We start from the raw sequence: 13,962 nt of genomic DNA on the forward strand, positions 1-13,962 counted from the left end.
CATCTCCACTTTTTAGATCTTAAACATGGGCTAAACCACAGACTATCAGCACTGCTCTCTAGCCCAGCTTCACCTTCCACAGGGAAGATAAAGGAACCCTAGACTCCACACTGACTTCCAAATATTTCTGCGAGCCCTGCCTCACAGCAACCACCCTTCTTTGATCTTCCTCAGGTTTTGTGACTGGAGGCCATGTCCTCCGCCTCTTTCATGGACACATGGATGAATGTCTGACCATTTCCCCTTCGGACAGTGATGATCAGCGCAGGTCTGGGCTTGGGACAAGGAGACCATAGCGTCCAGGGGTATGGGTGGGAAGAAAAGATTGGTTGGGCATTCTGGGCTTTTTAGCTTTCTGTTGCTATAATGAAATACCTGAGACAGGCCAGGCTGTGGTGGCACATGCCTTTAATCCCAGGCAGAGGCAGACCAATCTCTGTGAGTTCGAGACCAGCCTGGTCTACAGAGCGAGTGCCAGAACAGGCTCCAAAGCTACAGAGAAACCCTGTCTCACCCCCCTCCCACACACACAAAAGAAAACCCCAAAACAAACACCTGAGAAAATCAACTTAAGTGAAAGATTCTTTTGGCTCATGGTAGCAGTCTATGATTCCTTGGCCCTGATACTTTCGGTCCTTGGTGGCACAGTATATCACGGTGACAGTATGTGGCAGAGGCTGGTTTCACCTTATGGTATTTGAGGGCACACTAAGGAAAGTGGAAAGGCCTAGATTCTAATATTCCAGTGACCTAGCTTCTTTCCCTTGGGCCCCCTCCTAAAGACTACCACTTGCTGTAGTCCCACAGACCAGGGGCCAAGCCTTCCCCAGATGGGCTATTAGCCACAGGGCTGGGGACTGGAGCCTGCCTTCCTGACCTTATCCTCTCTTCTAACCTTAGACTTGTGTACTACGAGGGAGGGCCTGTGTGCACTCACGCCCGCTCCCTTTGGAGGCTGGAGCCACTGAGAATCAGGTGCAGTGGGGGAGAGGATGGGGGGGGGGCTCCTTGCGGCCCGGGAGGGGGGAAAGGGTCTTGGGGAAGGTGGGAGGTTCCTGAGGGAGAGATGGGGACTCTTGGTGAAAGTTTGCATATTGAAAGCTTGAGGAGCCAGGCCCTGGAGACCGCTAGGGAGCTCTGAGGAAGGTTCAGGAACCTACCAGAGGACTGGAGCCGCTGAGCAGGGAGGAGAGAGTTCTAAGAAAGATTGAGGGGCCCCAGAAAAGATCTTGGGAACCCTGGAAGAGAGATGATCAAGGAGTTTGAAACCAAGACTATGATGTTAATGGCTACTATGGAGGAGTCCCCTGATTCTCACTACTAGGGAGGGGTCTCCTGATTCTCCCCACTGTCGCCTTCCACAGCTGGAGTGGAAGCCACCTTCGCTGGGGCCAGCCACTTCGAATCAGGCACGTGACAACAGGACGGTACCTTGCGCTCACTGAGGACCAAGGCCTTGTGGTGGTTGATGCCAGCAAGGCCCACACCAAGGCCACTTCCTTTTGCTTCCGAATCTCCAAGGTTGGTGTGTGTGTGTGTGTGCACATCCTTGCACGTGTGTATGTGTAGGGGGTGAGGAGCCCTTCCTCACCTGCAACCCTGGGTCTCACTCTAGCCTCCTGGCTGTAGGCTCTTGCTTGGGGTCCCCCACAGCAGAGGAGGCTGATGTCTGTTCCTTGTTCCTGCAGGAGAAGCTGGATGTGGCCCCCAAGAGAGATGTGGAGGGCATGGGGCCCCCTGAGATCAAGTATGGAGAGTCGCTCTGCTTTGTGCAGCATGTGGCCTCAGGCCTGTGGCTCACCTACGCTGCTCCAGACCCCAAGGCCCTGAGGCTTGGAGTGCTCAAGAAGAAGGTGGGCTCCTGGGAGGAGTGGGTGTGTGAGCAGGGGCTGGGCAGGGCTGGTGTTCATTATTCCACATTTGGGAGCCTGAGAATGAGATAGACGCGATGTGTGTGTGCATGCGTCTCTGTGTGTGTGTGTGTGTGTGGTGTGTGCATGCGTGTGTGTGTGTGTATGTGGTATATGTGGTGTATGTGTATGGTGTGCGTGCGTGTGTGTGTGGTGTATGTGTGTGGTGTATGTGTATGTGTGGTGTGTGTGTATGGTGTGTGTGCTTGCGTGTGTGTGTATGGTATGTGTGGGTCCGTGCCTGAGTGTGTGTGTAGAAAGAGAGAGAGAAGAGCAGAGATGAAGACACACAGAAATTGAAAACTAGGAAACCATCCACACAAACTAAGGGCCAGCAAGGTGGCTCAGTGAGTAAAAGGTGTTTGCTGCCAGGCCTGAGGCCTTCACTTTGACACCTAGAGCCCCATGGTGGAAGGAGGGAGCTGCCTCCTTCAGGTTGTCTTTACTACCACACGTGTGCACACACACATCCGCCACCCATAAAAATCTTCCAAATGATAACGGGCTGAAAACAATATTCCTAAACTATTGGCTGGGCCTGATGGGTCACACCAGTTACCCTAGTGCTCAAGAGACTGAGGGGGGGACTGTGAGTTTGAGTCTGAGGTTGGCTTGGACCACATAGCGAAACTCTGTTTCAAAAGACCCAAAAGGAAAGGGTGGGGCTGTAGCTCAGTTGCCACAGGGCTTGCTTAGCGTGCATGAAGCCCTAGGTTCCATCCGCAGCACCCTTGATCAGGAGGCAACCTTTCCTGACCTCTGCATGTGCACATCCAGGCCATGCTGCACCAGGAAGGTCACATGGATGATGCACTGTCACTGACCCGATGCCAGCAGGAGGAGTCCCAGGCTGCCCGAATGATATACAGCACGGCAGGCCTGTACAACCAGTTCATAAAGTAAGCCTGCCCACCGCCTCCTAGCTCCCCGCACACACGTATGCACTGAGAAATGTCACAATCCCTCTTCAGAAGTCTCTTTAGAGACCTCCGCACATCTGACCTGAACACCCATGACCTTTGACCTTATATTCTAACTTTCACACTGAGACTCTTGACTGGCTCTCTCCGGGCCTGATTACTTCCATGATCCCTTGTGCATATTGCGCAGGAGCCCATGCCAGTCCCAGCAACGTCATAGGTTCTGTGTGACCTTGGGCCAAGTCCTTTCTTCTGTTTCTCTGTCCTCCATAAAACCGAAGCTTGGGGGAGTCCGGCGTAGGATGGGGTGGTGCTTCCAACCCTGCCTGAGCACTGTGGTTTCCACAGAGGTCTTGATAGCTTCAGTGGGAAGCCACGGGGCTCGGGGCCACCGGCTGGGTCAGCACTGCCCATCGAGGGCGTCATACTGAGCCTACAGGACCTCATCGGCTACTTCGAGCCGCCTTCGGAGGAGCTACAGCATGAAGAGAAGCAGACCAAGCTCCGCAGCCTACGCAACAGACAGAGCCTCTTCCAGGAAGAGGTGAAGTCAGGAGTGGAGGGCGGGGCCCGAGGGGCGGGGTTTGGCGCGGGGGGGGGGGGGGAGGGAGGAGACCTATGATTCTCAGTGCCTGGGATTTAAAAAGGGGCGGGGTCTAGGGAGGAGTTCGAGAGAGGGCGGGGGTTGTAGGATAGTGATGAGTTGGACCTCAAGGAGGGGGCGTTGTTGATGGGCGGAGCTTTGAGGAAGGGCGGGAATGAAGGGGCAGGAGGCGGGGCTATGTGAAATTGAGGGTCTAGTTTAGATTATCTGAGCTGTGGTTGAGTCAGAGGCTCCACAGATGGAGTTTCCTGCTTTTGCATCTGTAGGATCCAGACCTGGGTGAGAGGGCAGAACCAGAGTAGGGTGTAGGATCAGGGGTACAGTGTGATTTTGATACAACTGGGAGGAGATTATTGGAGTGAGGGACTTGTCATCTCTTAGAACAACAAGGGAAGAGGTGTGGGGTGCTCAGCTCTGCCAGAATGGGAGAAGCTGAGAAGCCTGGACTGAGGTCAGCACTCTGCTTCCTTTTCAGTCGTGGGGAACGTGTCTATTCTCAGGCATAGCCTGGCCCCACCTCCCCCTTGAGGAAGAAGGAGAATCACAGTAACAATAGCAAAACTACCACCAGTGTGGGATTAGTACAGTGTATGCAGGGCGCTTAGAGTTCAATACAGAGAGGTGGGTTCAGTGAGAGACCCTGCCTCAAAAAATAAGGTGGGGGCTGGAGCAATGGCTCAGTGTTTAAGAGCAGGTGCTGCTCTATCTGGACCCAAGTTCAGTGTCCAGAACCCATAGCCGGTGACTCAAAAACACCTTAACTCCAGCTCCAGAGGGATCTGATGCCTCACACCCTCACAGTGCATAGATTTACAAATGATAAAGTAAATCTTTAAAAAAGCAGGACAGCTGAGTGTGATGATAAACACGTTTAATTCCAGTACTAGGAAGGCAGAAGCAGGAAAATCTCTGTAAATTCAAGGCCAGCCTTGTAAATGGAGGCTGCTCATTCGTTTCCGGCTGCCCAGACCCGAATATTCACACAGAAACTATATTAATTGCAACACTGTTTGACCTATTAGCTCAGGCTTCTTATTAACTAACTCTTACATCTTAAATTAACTTACTTCTATTAATCTGTGCATTGCCACGAGGCTGTGGCTTACCAGTAAGGTTCTGGTAATGTTCTGGCGGTCAGGCATCTTTCTCCTTTGGCAACTACATGGCATATCCCTGACTCTGCCTACTCTCTCTCTCTCTCTCTCTCTCTCTCTCTCTCTCTGTATGTGTATATATATATATATAGATAGATAGATAGATAGATAGATAGATAGATATAGATATAGATTTCCCGCCAGGCTTTATTCTGTTAAGCCATTGGCCCAAACAGCTTTATTCATTAGCTAATAAAAGCAAAACATATACAGAAGGGCATCCTACATCACAGCCTGGTCTACATAGCAAGTTTCAGGCCAGCCAGACCTATGTAATATGACCCTATCCTTAAAACAAAACAAAAAACCAAAATGACAAGTCATCATAGGAGACCCCAAAAGTTGCCAGGTGATGATGATGCACACCTCAGGAGGTAGAGGCAAGATAATCTCTGAGTTCGATGCTAGACTGGTCTACAGAGTGAGTTCCAGGACAGCCAGGGCCACACAGAAAAACTCTGTCTGGAAAAAAACAAACAAACAAAACAAACAAAAAACTGAAAACAAAAACAAAAAACTCTTGAAGTTGACCTCTAGTCTCCACAGGAGCAAAAATGCACACCTGCACACAAACACACACACACACACACACACACAGAGTCTCAAAATGCAAACAAAATAAATGACTTTCAGGCACCATCTGGAACTCTTTCTTTTTTCTTCCCTCAATACAGAGTTTCTCTGTTGATCTGTGCCTATGCCTCCCAAGTGCTGGGATTAAAGGTGTGAGCCACCACCACCTGGCTCTATTTGTAATTTTTAAGTACAAGAAAGATAAGTTTCGTACAGGTGTTAATATGATGCTATCAGCTCTGAATTTAATATTTCTCAATAAAACACTATATCACGAATATGTTTCTTTTTCTAGAAACATGACTAAAGCAAGGTTATGCACTAACTCATTGATGAAAAATTGTTTTCAGAGGCTGAGCACAACAGCTCTTGTTCACTGTTTCCACTATGTGGGAAGGTAAAGAAAGTCATTTGAGCCCAGGAGTTTGGAGCTAGCCTAGGCCACATAGTAAATATACTCTTTCTCTCCCTCTCGTCCTTGACTGACCACAGGATGCCCTGTTCCTTCTGCTCCCACATCCCAGTTGCTAGACAAATGTGTACCATGTTTACCTTATATGGTGCTGGGGACCAACCACATTCACGCTAAGCTAATATTACTGACTGATTCAACCTAATATTACCAACTGAGCTACGTTTCCAGCTATGACTCCATCTTTTTTTGGGGGGGCAGGGAGGTGGGGAGAGTTTGGTTGTTCAAGACATAGCCCACTTTGTAGATCAGGCTGACCTCAAACTCACAGAGATGCGCTGGCCTCTGTCTCCCAAGTGCTGGGATTAAAGGCATGCACCACCACTGCTGGGCTCATGACTCCGTATTTTGAAAATCAAAAAATTTAATTTATTTTGTGTTTATTGGTATTTTGCCTGCATGTGTGTCTGTGCCAGAAACCCAGGAGCTGGAGTTACAGACAGGTGTGAGCACCCATGTGGGTCCTGGGAATTGAACCTGGGTCTTTTGGAAGAACAACCAGTTCTCACAACCATTGGCTCATCTCTCCAGCCCCTAAAATAAACACTTTAAGGCAGGGGTGGCGATTCACCAGGATTTGGGAGGCAGAGATAGAGGAATTGCCACTAGTTCAAATCCAGCCTACCCTATATAGTAAGTACCAAGTCCAACCTGGTTTACACAAAAAGATCCTGTTTCAAAAAGATTATAATGAGTGAGGTGTGGAGGCTCACGCCTATGACACCAGCACTGGGGAGGCTGACATACGAGGATTGTCACCAGTTCCGGGACAGCCTGAACTACAGGATGAGGCCATTTCAAATAAATAAACAAAACTACATCTATCCAGACATTCCCATGCCTCCCCTGCATTCTTGCCATGAGTGATGATTCAGTAGTTGATAAGTCATTGTTCATATGATTTTACAGACCACTGCTGTGAGTAATGAGAATTAATTGTCTACGCTTTATTTACTTTTCTGCATGTGTGTTAGAATTCACCAAAGGACTGAAGAGGGAGCTCAGACATGTGTGTTAGAATTCACCAAAGGACTGAAGAGGGAGCTCAGACAGTTAAAGCGCATGAGAAACTGAGTTAGGTTCTCAGAACCCACCTGATAAAAATGCCAGGCATAGTGGCAGGTCCATGTAGTCCCAGCCCTGAGGAGGCAGAGACAGGCAGATCCCAAGGCTTGATAGCCAGCCAGTGTACAGTGTAGCCTAATTGGTGACCTTCAGGCAAATGAGAAACCCTGTCTCAAAGGAGGTGGAAGTAATTCTTTGGCCTCCATGAACACACACAGATGCATACATATGCATGCTCATCTACATACACACACACAGACACACACAGAGACACACAGATACACACACAGATACACACAGACACACACACACACACGAGTAAAATACTCAGAATAGGGACTGGAGAGATGGCTCAGTGGTTAAGGTCACTTGCTGCTCTTTCAGAGGATTTGGGTTCAGTTCCTAGCACCTACACAGCAGATTACAACCTCTGTAACTCCAGTTTCAGGGGATCCAATTTCCACTTCTGACTTCTGCAGGCACCAGGCATAGACATGGAACACACACATGCAATAGGCAAACCATTTGTACAATATATAAGTTTATAAAACTCAGAAGAGCTGGGCATGTTCTTTAATATCAGAATTCTGGAGGTAGAAACAGGCGGATCTGTATAAGTTTGAGGTCAATTTGGTCTACATAGTGAGTTCCAGGCCAGCCAAGGCTGCATAATGAGATCCTGTCTCCAAAAAAATAAAAATAAATCGCAGTAAAGAAAAAAACATTAACATGTCAGAGGGGAGAGAGTGAAAAGAATCTCTTACGATAGGTGGGAAAAGTGAACTGGTCCAAACTGAAACCAGGAGTGGGGTGTCTGGAACCAAGTAAAATGGAGGAAAAAAAAAGCTGTAGTTCATAGAAGCACAAATTCAGTCTTACTAAGGGCATGTTGTATTGGAAACTGAGGCACAGAGCCCAGGAACAAGTTTGCTGAGTCAAGGAGAGGAGGGTGGTAAGACTAGACGGGGACACGGAGCTAAAGAAGCTGGGTCACGATGGGCGGTGGTGGCGCACACCTTTAATCCCAGCACTCGGGAGGCAGAGACAAGTGGATCTCTGTGAGTTCGAGGCCAGGCTGATCTACAGAGTGAGTTCCAGGATAGGATCCAAAGTTACAGAGAAGCCCTGTCTCAACAAAAACCAACCAACCAACCAAACAAACAAGCAAAGAAACTGGGTTGCCTCTGGGAACACAACCGTTACCTAGTGCAGGAATGTGATGTAACAGTCTAGGAAAGACAAAGAAACGTGGGTCTGGGACTCCTGCTGTGACCCCTTCATTCCTTCCCCCAGGGCATGCTCTCCCTAGTCCTCAACTGCATTGACCGCCTCAATGTCTACACCACTGCTGCCCACTTTGCCGAATTTGCAGGGGAGGAGGCAGCTGAATCCTGGAAAGAGATTGTGAACCTGCTCTATGAACTCCTAGGTGAGGGGGCTCAGAGCTGACTCCCCCAGGAACACCCAGACCCCCTGTCCTAACAGATCTCCTCCTGTACCCCCTACAGCCTCTCTGATCCGCGGCAATCGCACCAACTGTGCCCTCTTCTCCACAAACTTGGATTGGCTGGTTAGCAAGCTGGATCGCCTGGAGGCCTCATCCGGTAGGAGATCCCGGGAGAGGGGGATTGGAAGGGTGGGGAGGAAAGGCCATTCCCCCTCACCTCTCCCATGGGTGCCCGGCAGGCATACTGGAGGTGCTGTACTGTGTCCTGATTGAGAGTCCCGAGGTTCTGAACATCATCCAGGAGAACCACATCAAGTCCATCATCTCCCTCCTAGACAAGCATGGCAGGAACCACAAGGTGGGTCCTTCAGCCCTGACCTCTCCCCTGCGGCCCCAGGACTCCTTCCTTTTACCTCATTTTTTACTAAACTTTGTTTTAATGCACTTCCATCCCAAGCGGAGGTTCTCAAATTCATGGCTCTTCAGTGGATTCTGGGCCCCAGTTCTACTTAGGTGAATCTCTGAAATGCACACTTTACAGCTACTGTGGGTGACAGATAGACTTTACAGCTTGCTACAGGCCCTGTCAGTGCTCGCCGTACAATTTCAAACCAGTTCATACCTTTACATCCCCCATCTGGTCCATAAAGGCCGAAGTTTAGAGCCCCTGCTAATCCAGAATCTCACCTTGACTCCTGAGGCTCTGGTTGATCTTCCACTCTGCCTTTGACCTCTTCCTTCACTACCCCCGTCTCTAATTTCTTGCACTTAACGATGCCTTATCCCAACCCACGAGGACCACATCAGCCTCTTGCCCCACCTTCCTCTTTGATCTTCGACCTTCCTCTCCTCACCCTCCATGTTCTATCTGGAGCTACCATACACTAGCCTTGCCTTCTGACTTTCTTCTGTAGTCTTCCCAGAACCTACCCACTCTGGTGCTCTTACTCTCCTTGACCTCTGAACTTGACTTCCAGGTCCTGGATGTGCTGTGCTCACTGTGTGTGTGCAATGGCGTGGCCGTGCGCTCCAACCAAGACCTCATTACTGAGAACTTGCTCCCGGGCCGAGAACTTCTACTGCAGACAAACCTCATCAACTACGTCACCAGGTGGGGCTCTTAACCTTAGCTTTGACCCCCAGTCCTGACCTCAGGCTCGAACCCAGGTCCTCTGCCGGAGCAGTAGTGTTCTTAGCTATCACTGCAGTCCCTCTATCCTTTGATGTCTCTCTGTCTCTCTCTCCTTCCCTCCATCTGGTTCTCCTCTCCATCCCTCCTGTCCTGTCTCTCCTGCAGCATCCGCCCCAACATCTTTGTGGGCCGAGCAGAGGGCTCCACACAGTATGGCAAATGGTACTTTGAAGTGATGGTGGATGAGGTGGCTCCATTTCTGACAGCACAGTCCACTCACCTGCGGGTGGGCTGGGCCCTCAGCGAGGGCTACAGCCCATACCCTGGAGGCGGCGAGGGCTGGGGCGGCAATGGGGTCGGCGATGACCTCTATTCCTATGGCTTTGATGGGCTGCATCTCTGGACAGGTATCTATACCTCCTAGGGGATTCTCATACCTGATCATTGGCCCCGGAATTTCCAAGATTCTGATGACACACCTTGGGGTTTAAGCACATGGTCTGCAGAGAAAATTCCAGGACAGCCAGGGCTGTTACACAGAGAAACCCTGTCTCAAAAACCCAACAACAACAATAATAGAAATAATAAAAAGAATCCTGACTCCCAGAGAGGAAAACTTTTGACCCCTAACCTCTCATTTGACCCTAACCCTAGAACTTTCAGAATTCTGACCTTTACCTGTTTCCTCTTAGCCTCAAAATTCTGACCAAACAGGGCCAATCCCAGGAGACTGCCCTGATTTATGACCTCTGACCTTTGATTTATGATCTCAGTGTTTCCAGAAATTCGAACTCTAGGAAGACTAACATCTTATCGAATATCTCCTAGGAACCCTGACATCAGTTCTTAATTTTAGGACTACCCATGAGAACCTTTGCTCCTACAGATTCTAATACCGGGTCCCCACAAGATCCCTTAACAGCCACCCCTTGTACCAGTGAAACTGCTTTTGTGAAACCTTTGACCCTTGACCCTTTTCTGATGACTGGTTGTAGGGCATGTGGCACGCCCCGTGACTTCTCCAGGACAGCACCTCCTGGCCCCGGAGGATGTGGTCAGCTGCTGTCTGGACCTCAGTGTGCCGTCTATCTCCTTCCGTATCAATGGCTGCCCCGTGCAGGGCGTCTTCGAATCCTTCAACCTGGATGGGCTCTTCTTCCCTGTCGTGAGCTTCTCAGCTGGCATCAAGTGAGAACCCATCCCTGCCCCACTGTGCGGCCCAGGTCTGGGAACAGACTTTATTTGGCTTCTCCAATCAAAAGGCAGGGACCGAGCAGCCAGCTTATTGACTGATTGGTGGCCAGGACCCCTACATGAAGGTCTCCATGACCTCAGTGTGACCCCAGGATCTCCGATTTCTGTATCCTCCCAGAGACCTCCAAGTAACCCTAGAATTTCACAATAACTTTATAAGGACTCCAGATTGTCACGGAGACGTCTCGATGACCCAGAACCCTTTTAGTAACCTCCCAATGACCTCAGACTCTTCCAGTGACTTTAGGGTTTGATCGTGGTCTAAGATCCTGTTTGACATCCCAGTGGCCTCAGAGTCCCAGCAATGGTCTAATAAGTTCAGACTTGTCCAGTGGCTCCGCCATTACCACATACTCCAAAGAACTGTCACAGACCCAGAGCCTTCCAAGCACCCTCAGCTTTCTGAATTCACATTCAATGGGAATCCTGTTTATTTTGTGATTATAGTGGAAGTTAAATGACTCCTCAATGACTTCTGTGATCCCAGGGAGACCCAAGACGGCTCAGGGCCTGTACATTCTCCTAGAGCACTCCGCTGACCCCAGTGTTGCTCCCACATTCCTCTCTAACTGAGAGCTCTCCCCTTCATCCCCCCATGATGCCCGTTCTCCTCTCCCAGAGTGCGATTCCTCCTTGGTGGCCGCCATGGTGAGTTCAAGTTCCTGCCCCCACCCGGCTATGCTCCATGCCATGAAGCTGTGCTCCCTCGGGAGCGACTCCATCTCCAACCCATCAAAGAGTACCGTCGGGAAGGACCTCGGGGACCCCATCTGGTGGGCCCCAGTCGCTGCCTCTCACACTTGGACTTTGTGCCCTGTCCTGTGGACACCATCCAGGTATGGCCTGCTCTACAAGGGTATTCTTTCTTCTAAACACTTATTTAAAGAATTATTTATTTGGCTGGGCGGTGGTGGCGCACACCTTTAATCCCAGCACTCAGGAGGCAGAGGCAGGCGGATCTCTGTGAGTTTGAGGCCATCCTGTTCAACAAGAACTAGTTCCAGGACAGGTTCCAAAGCTACAACAGAGGAACCCTGTCTCAAAAAAACAAAAATTAATATTATTTTTATGTTTTATGTTTCCATTGCTGTAATAGAACACTGACTGAAAGCAACTTGGGAAGGAAAGGGTTTATTTCAGCTTATACTTCTACACCATAGGCCCTCAGTGAGGGAAGTCAGGGCAAGGCCTCAAGGCAAGAACTTCGAGGCAGGAACTTAGTGGTAGAGCCACAACCTAGAATCCCCCAGTGAGGGGCTGGGGCATGGTTCAGTGGTAAAGCCATAACCTAGAATCCCCCAGTGAGGGGCTGGGGTGTGGCTCAGCAGTGTAGGGCAACTGCCTGGTGTCTGAAGCTGTGGGTTTCAGTCTCACCAGTGTGTGTAGAACTCTTGATAAGATTCTCATCACTGTCTTTATAGAGCGAAGGAAATAGCTGCTCATTCCACAGTGTTTTTTCTGGCTCTGACTCTAGCTCTGGCTGGGTGGTACTGGAAATTCAATGGCCTGGAGCAGCCCAAACTCTGTCTTCAGGGGGTTCTCCATGTACAGGGGCACATGGCTGTCCCCAGGTGTCCCTTAACTTTGATGATGCCACATCCTTGCTCCTCTGGACATTACTTTCCTAATCAAGGCGTGGTATGGGAACAGGGCTTTGGAGTAGCACTGCTTGGGGAGGAGTGAGCTAGGACTCACTCACGTTGTTGGGAAAGGAGGTCCCAGTGGAGGTGCAATAGGATCTCACAAATGTCCCCCTACCCCCAGATCGTCTTGCCTCCTCACCTGGAGCGGATTCGGGAGAAGCTGGCGGAGAACATTCATGAACTCTGGGCACTGACCCGCATTGAACAGGGATGGACCTATGGTCCGGTGAGCCTAGACCCTGAGAGGGATGAGCGAGAATGGTAGGGAGGATCAGTCCCTGGGACTTGAGGATACCAAGGAGTCTTTGGGCTGCAAGTGGCAGAAGTATAGGTGGGAGATCAATGGGGCAGCATCTAGGAGTCGGGGGATGAAGGGGAGCCCAAAGATTGACCCCAGTGTTTCTCTAGGTTCGAGATGACAACAAGAGGCTGCATCCATGCCTTGTGGATTTCCACAGCTTACCAGAACCTGAGCGGAATTACAACTTACAGATGTCAGGGGAGACGCTCAAGTGAGACGGCTCAGAGGATCAGAGTGGGGGAATGACTGATGGTCAGGAGGGGACATGGAGCCAGGGGGCCTGGGGTGTGGGTCAGTGGTGGGGTGCTTGCCTGGAATCCACCAGTGCAGGACTGGGGGTGTGCTCCTTCGGCACGCATACGGTCCTGGATTCCATCTGTGGTATAGCCTAAATACACAGCAAAAAATATGAGCGGGTTGGAGAGATGCTCAGTCAGTAGAGGGCTTGCGGCACAAGCATGAGGACCTGAGCTTAGATCTCCCATATAAAAAGCCACGTGTGGTACCAGCTCTGGGGAGGAGCCTGGCGGCTCAATGACCAGCCTGTGGACCCAGCTGGTGGACTCTGAGCGAGAGATCTTGACTCAAAAGATAAGGTAGAAAATGGGTGAGGAAGACATCTGACATCAGCCTGTGGCCTCTACACACATACACGTGTACACATACGTGCTCACGCAAATGTGTGCACCGGCGGGATCACAGAGAAGGAAAAGAGAAGGGCAGGTGTGGTGATGTGTGGTCCATCAGCCCAGATCCTTGAGAGGCTGAGCCTCGAGGATGTGAGACTAGCCCGGTGACTCAGTAAGACACTTGCACAAGCAGTGGGAGGGGAGGCAGGAAGCACAGCCAAGGATAGGTAGACATGGAAAGGGACAGAGAAAGACGCAGTCAGGAAAATCTGACTCTAGCCAAAGAGATGTAGGGATGAAGAAATGCAGGGAGACAGAAGACAGTGCAGCCCAAAGAGAGGGAATTCAGTCACCACAGCAGTCAAAGAAAGAGCTAAAGAGAGAGACCCAGAGAGAGACAGGTGAAGGGGCAGGAGGCTCTGTGGGCTGTGACCTTGTTGCTCATTCCCCTGCTCAGGACTCTGCTGGCCCTGGGCTGCCATGTGGGCATGGCTGACGAGAAGGCTGAAGACAACCTGAAGAAGACCAAACTCCCCAAGACGTGAGTGTGGCTGGGTCTGGGTGGGCCTGTCTGGGAAAAGGATTCACGGGGAGGTCTAAAGAGACCACAGAGCCATGTGATGGGGTAAGGTCATAGGTGAGAGTGCAAGGGTTAGTGTGCAGTCTGTAGGGTAAGGGGTTAGGGTCAGAAGTAAGTCAAGGATTGAGGAATTGGGAGTTCCAGAGAGAGATACTGAACCAGGAGGAAGGGTCAGGATCTGCCCTGAGAAATCTTAGGTGGAGTTCAAGGTCAGAGGTAGAAGGTGAGGGAGAGCCAGAGGTTGCTGGAACAGTAAATTGTCAGTCCTAGGATGGTGA

The 13,962-nt window shown here is 50.4% G+C and overlaps 1 protein-coding gene across 1 annotated transcript in view; it reads left to right on the forward strand.

The window, feature by feature from the left end:
* Positions 1-13,962, forward strand: part of Ryr1 (ryanodine receptor 1) — a 121,311-nt gene that overhangs the window by 11,974 nt on the left and 95,375 nt on the right. Inside the window, exons 8-23 of the mRNA XM_087907114.1 lie at positions 175-268; positions 901-975; positions 1,365-1,521; positions 1,689-1,853; positions 2,688-2,809; positions 3,179-3,374; positions 7,992-8,127; positions 8,207-8,302; positions 8,385-8,503; positions 9,123-9,256; positions 9,443-9,684; positions 10,273-10,465; positions 11,151-11,367; positions 12,296-12,400; positions 12,583-12,686; positions 13,562-13,645. Of these exons, the coding sequence (XP_087763240.1) occupies positions 175-268; positions 901-975; positions 1,365-1,521; positions 1,689-1,853; positions 2,688-2,809; positions 3,179-3,374; positions 7,992-8,127; positions 8,207-8,302; positions 8,385-8,503; positions 9,123-9,256; positions 9,443-9,684; positions 10,273-10,465; positions 11,151-11,367; positions 12,296-12,400; positions 12,583-12,686; positions 13,562-13,645 (2,239 nt within the window). The remainder of the gene's footprint in view (positions 1-174; positions 269-900; positions 976-1,364; positions 1,522-1,688; positions 1,854-2,687; positions 2,810-3,178; positions 3,375-7,991; positions 8,128-8,206; positions 8,303-8,384; positions 8,504-9,122; positions 9,257-9,442; positions 9,685-10,272; positions 10,466-11,150; positions 11,368-12,295; positions 12,401-12,582; positions 12,687-13,561; positions 13,646-13,962) is intronic.

The sequence above is a fragment of the Myodes glareolus genome, chromosome 1 (genome assembly GCF_982192425.1).
Source record: "Myodes glareolus chromosome 1, mMyoGla1.1, whole genome shotgun sequence".
NCBI lineage: Eukaryota > Metazoa > Chordata > Mammalia > Rodentia > Cricetidae > Myodes > Myodes glareolus.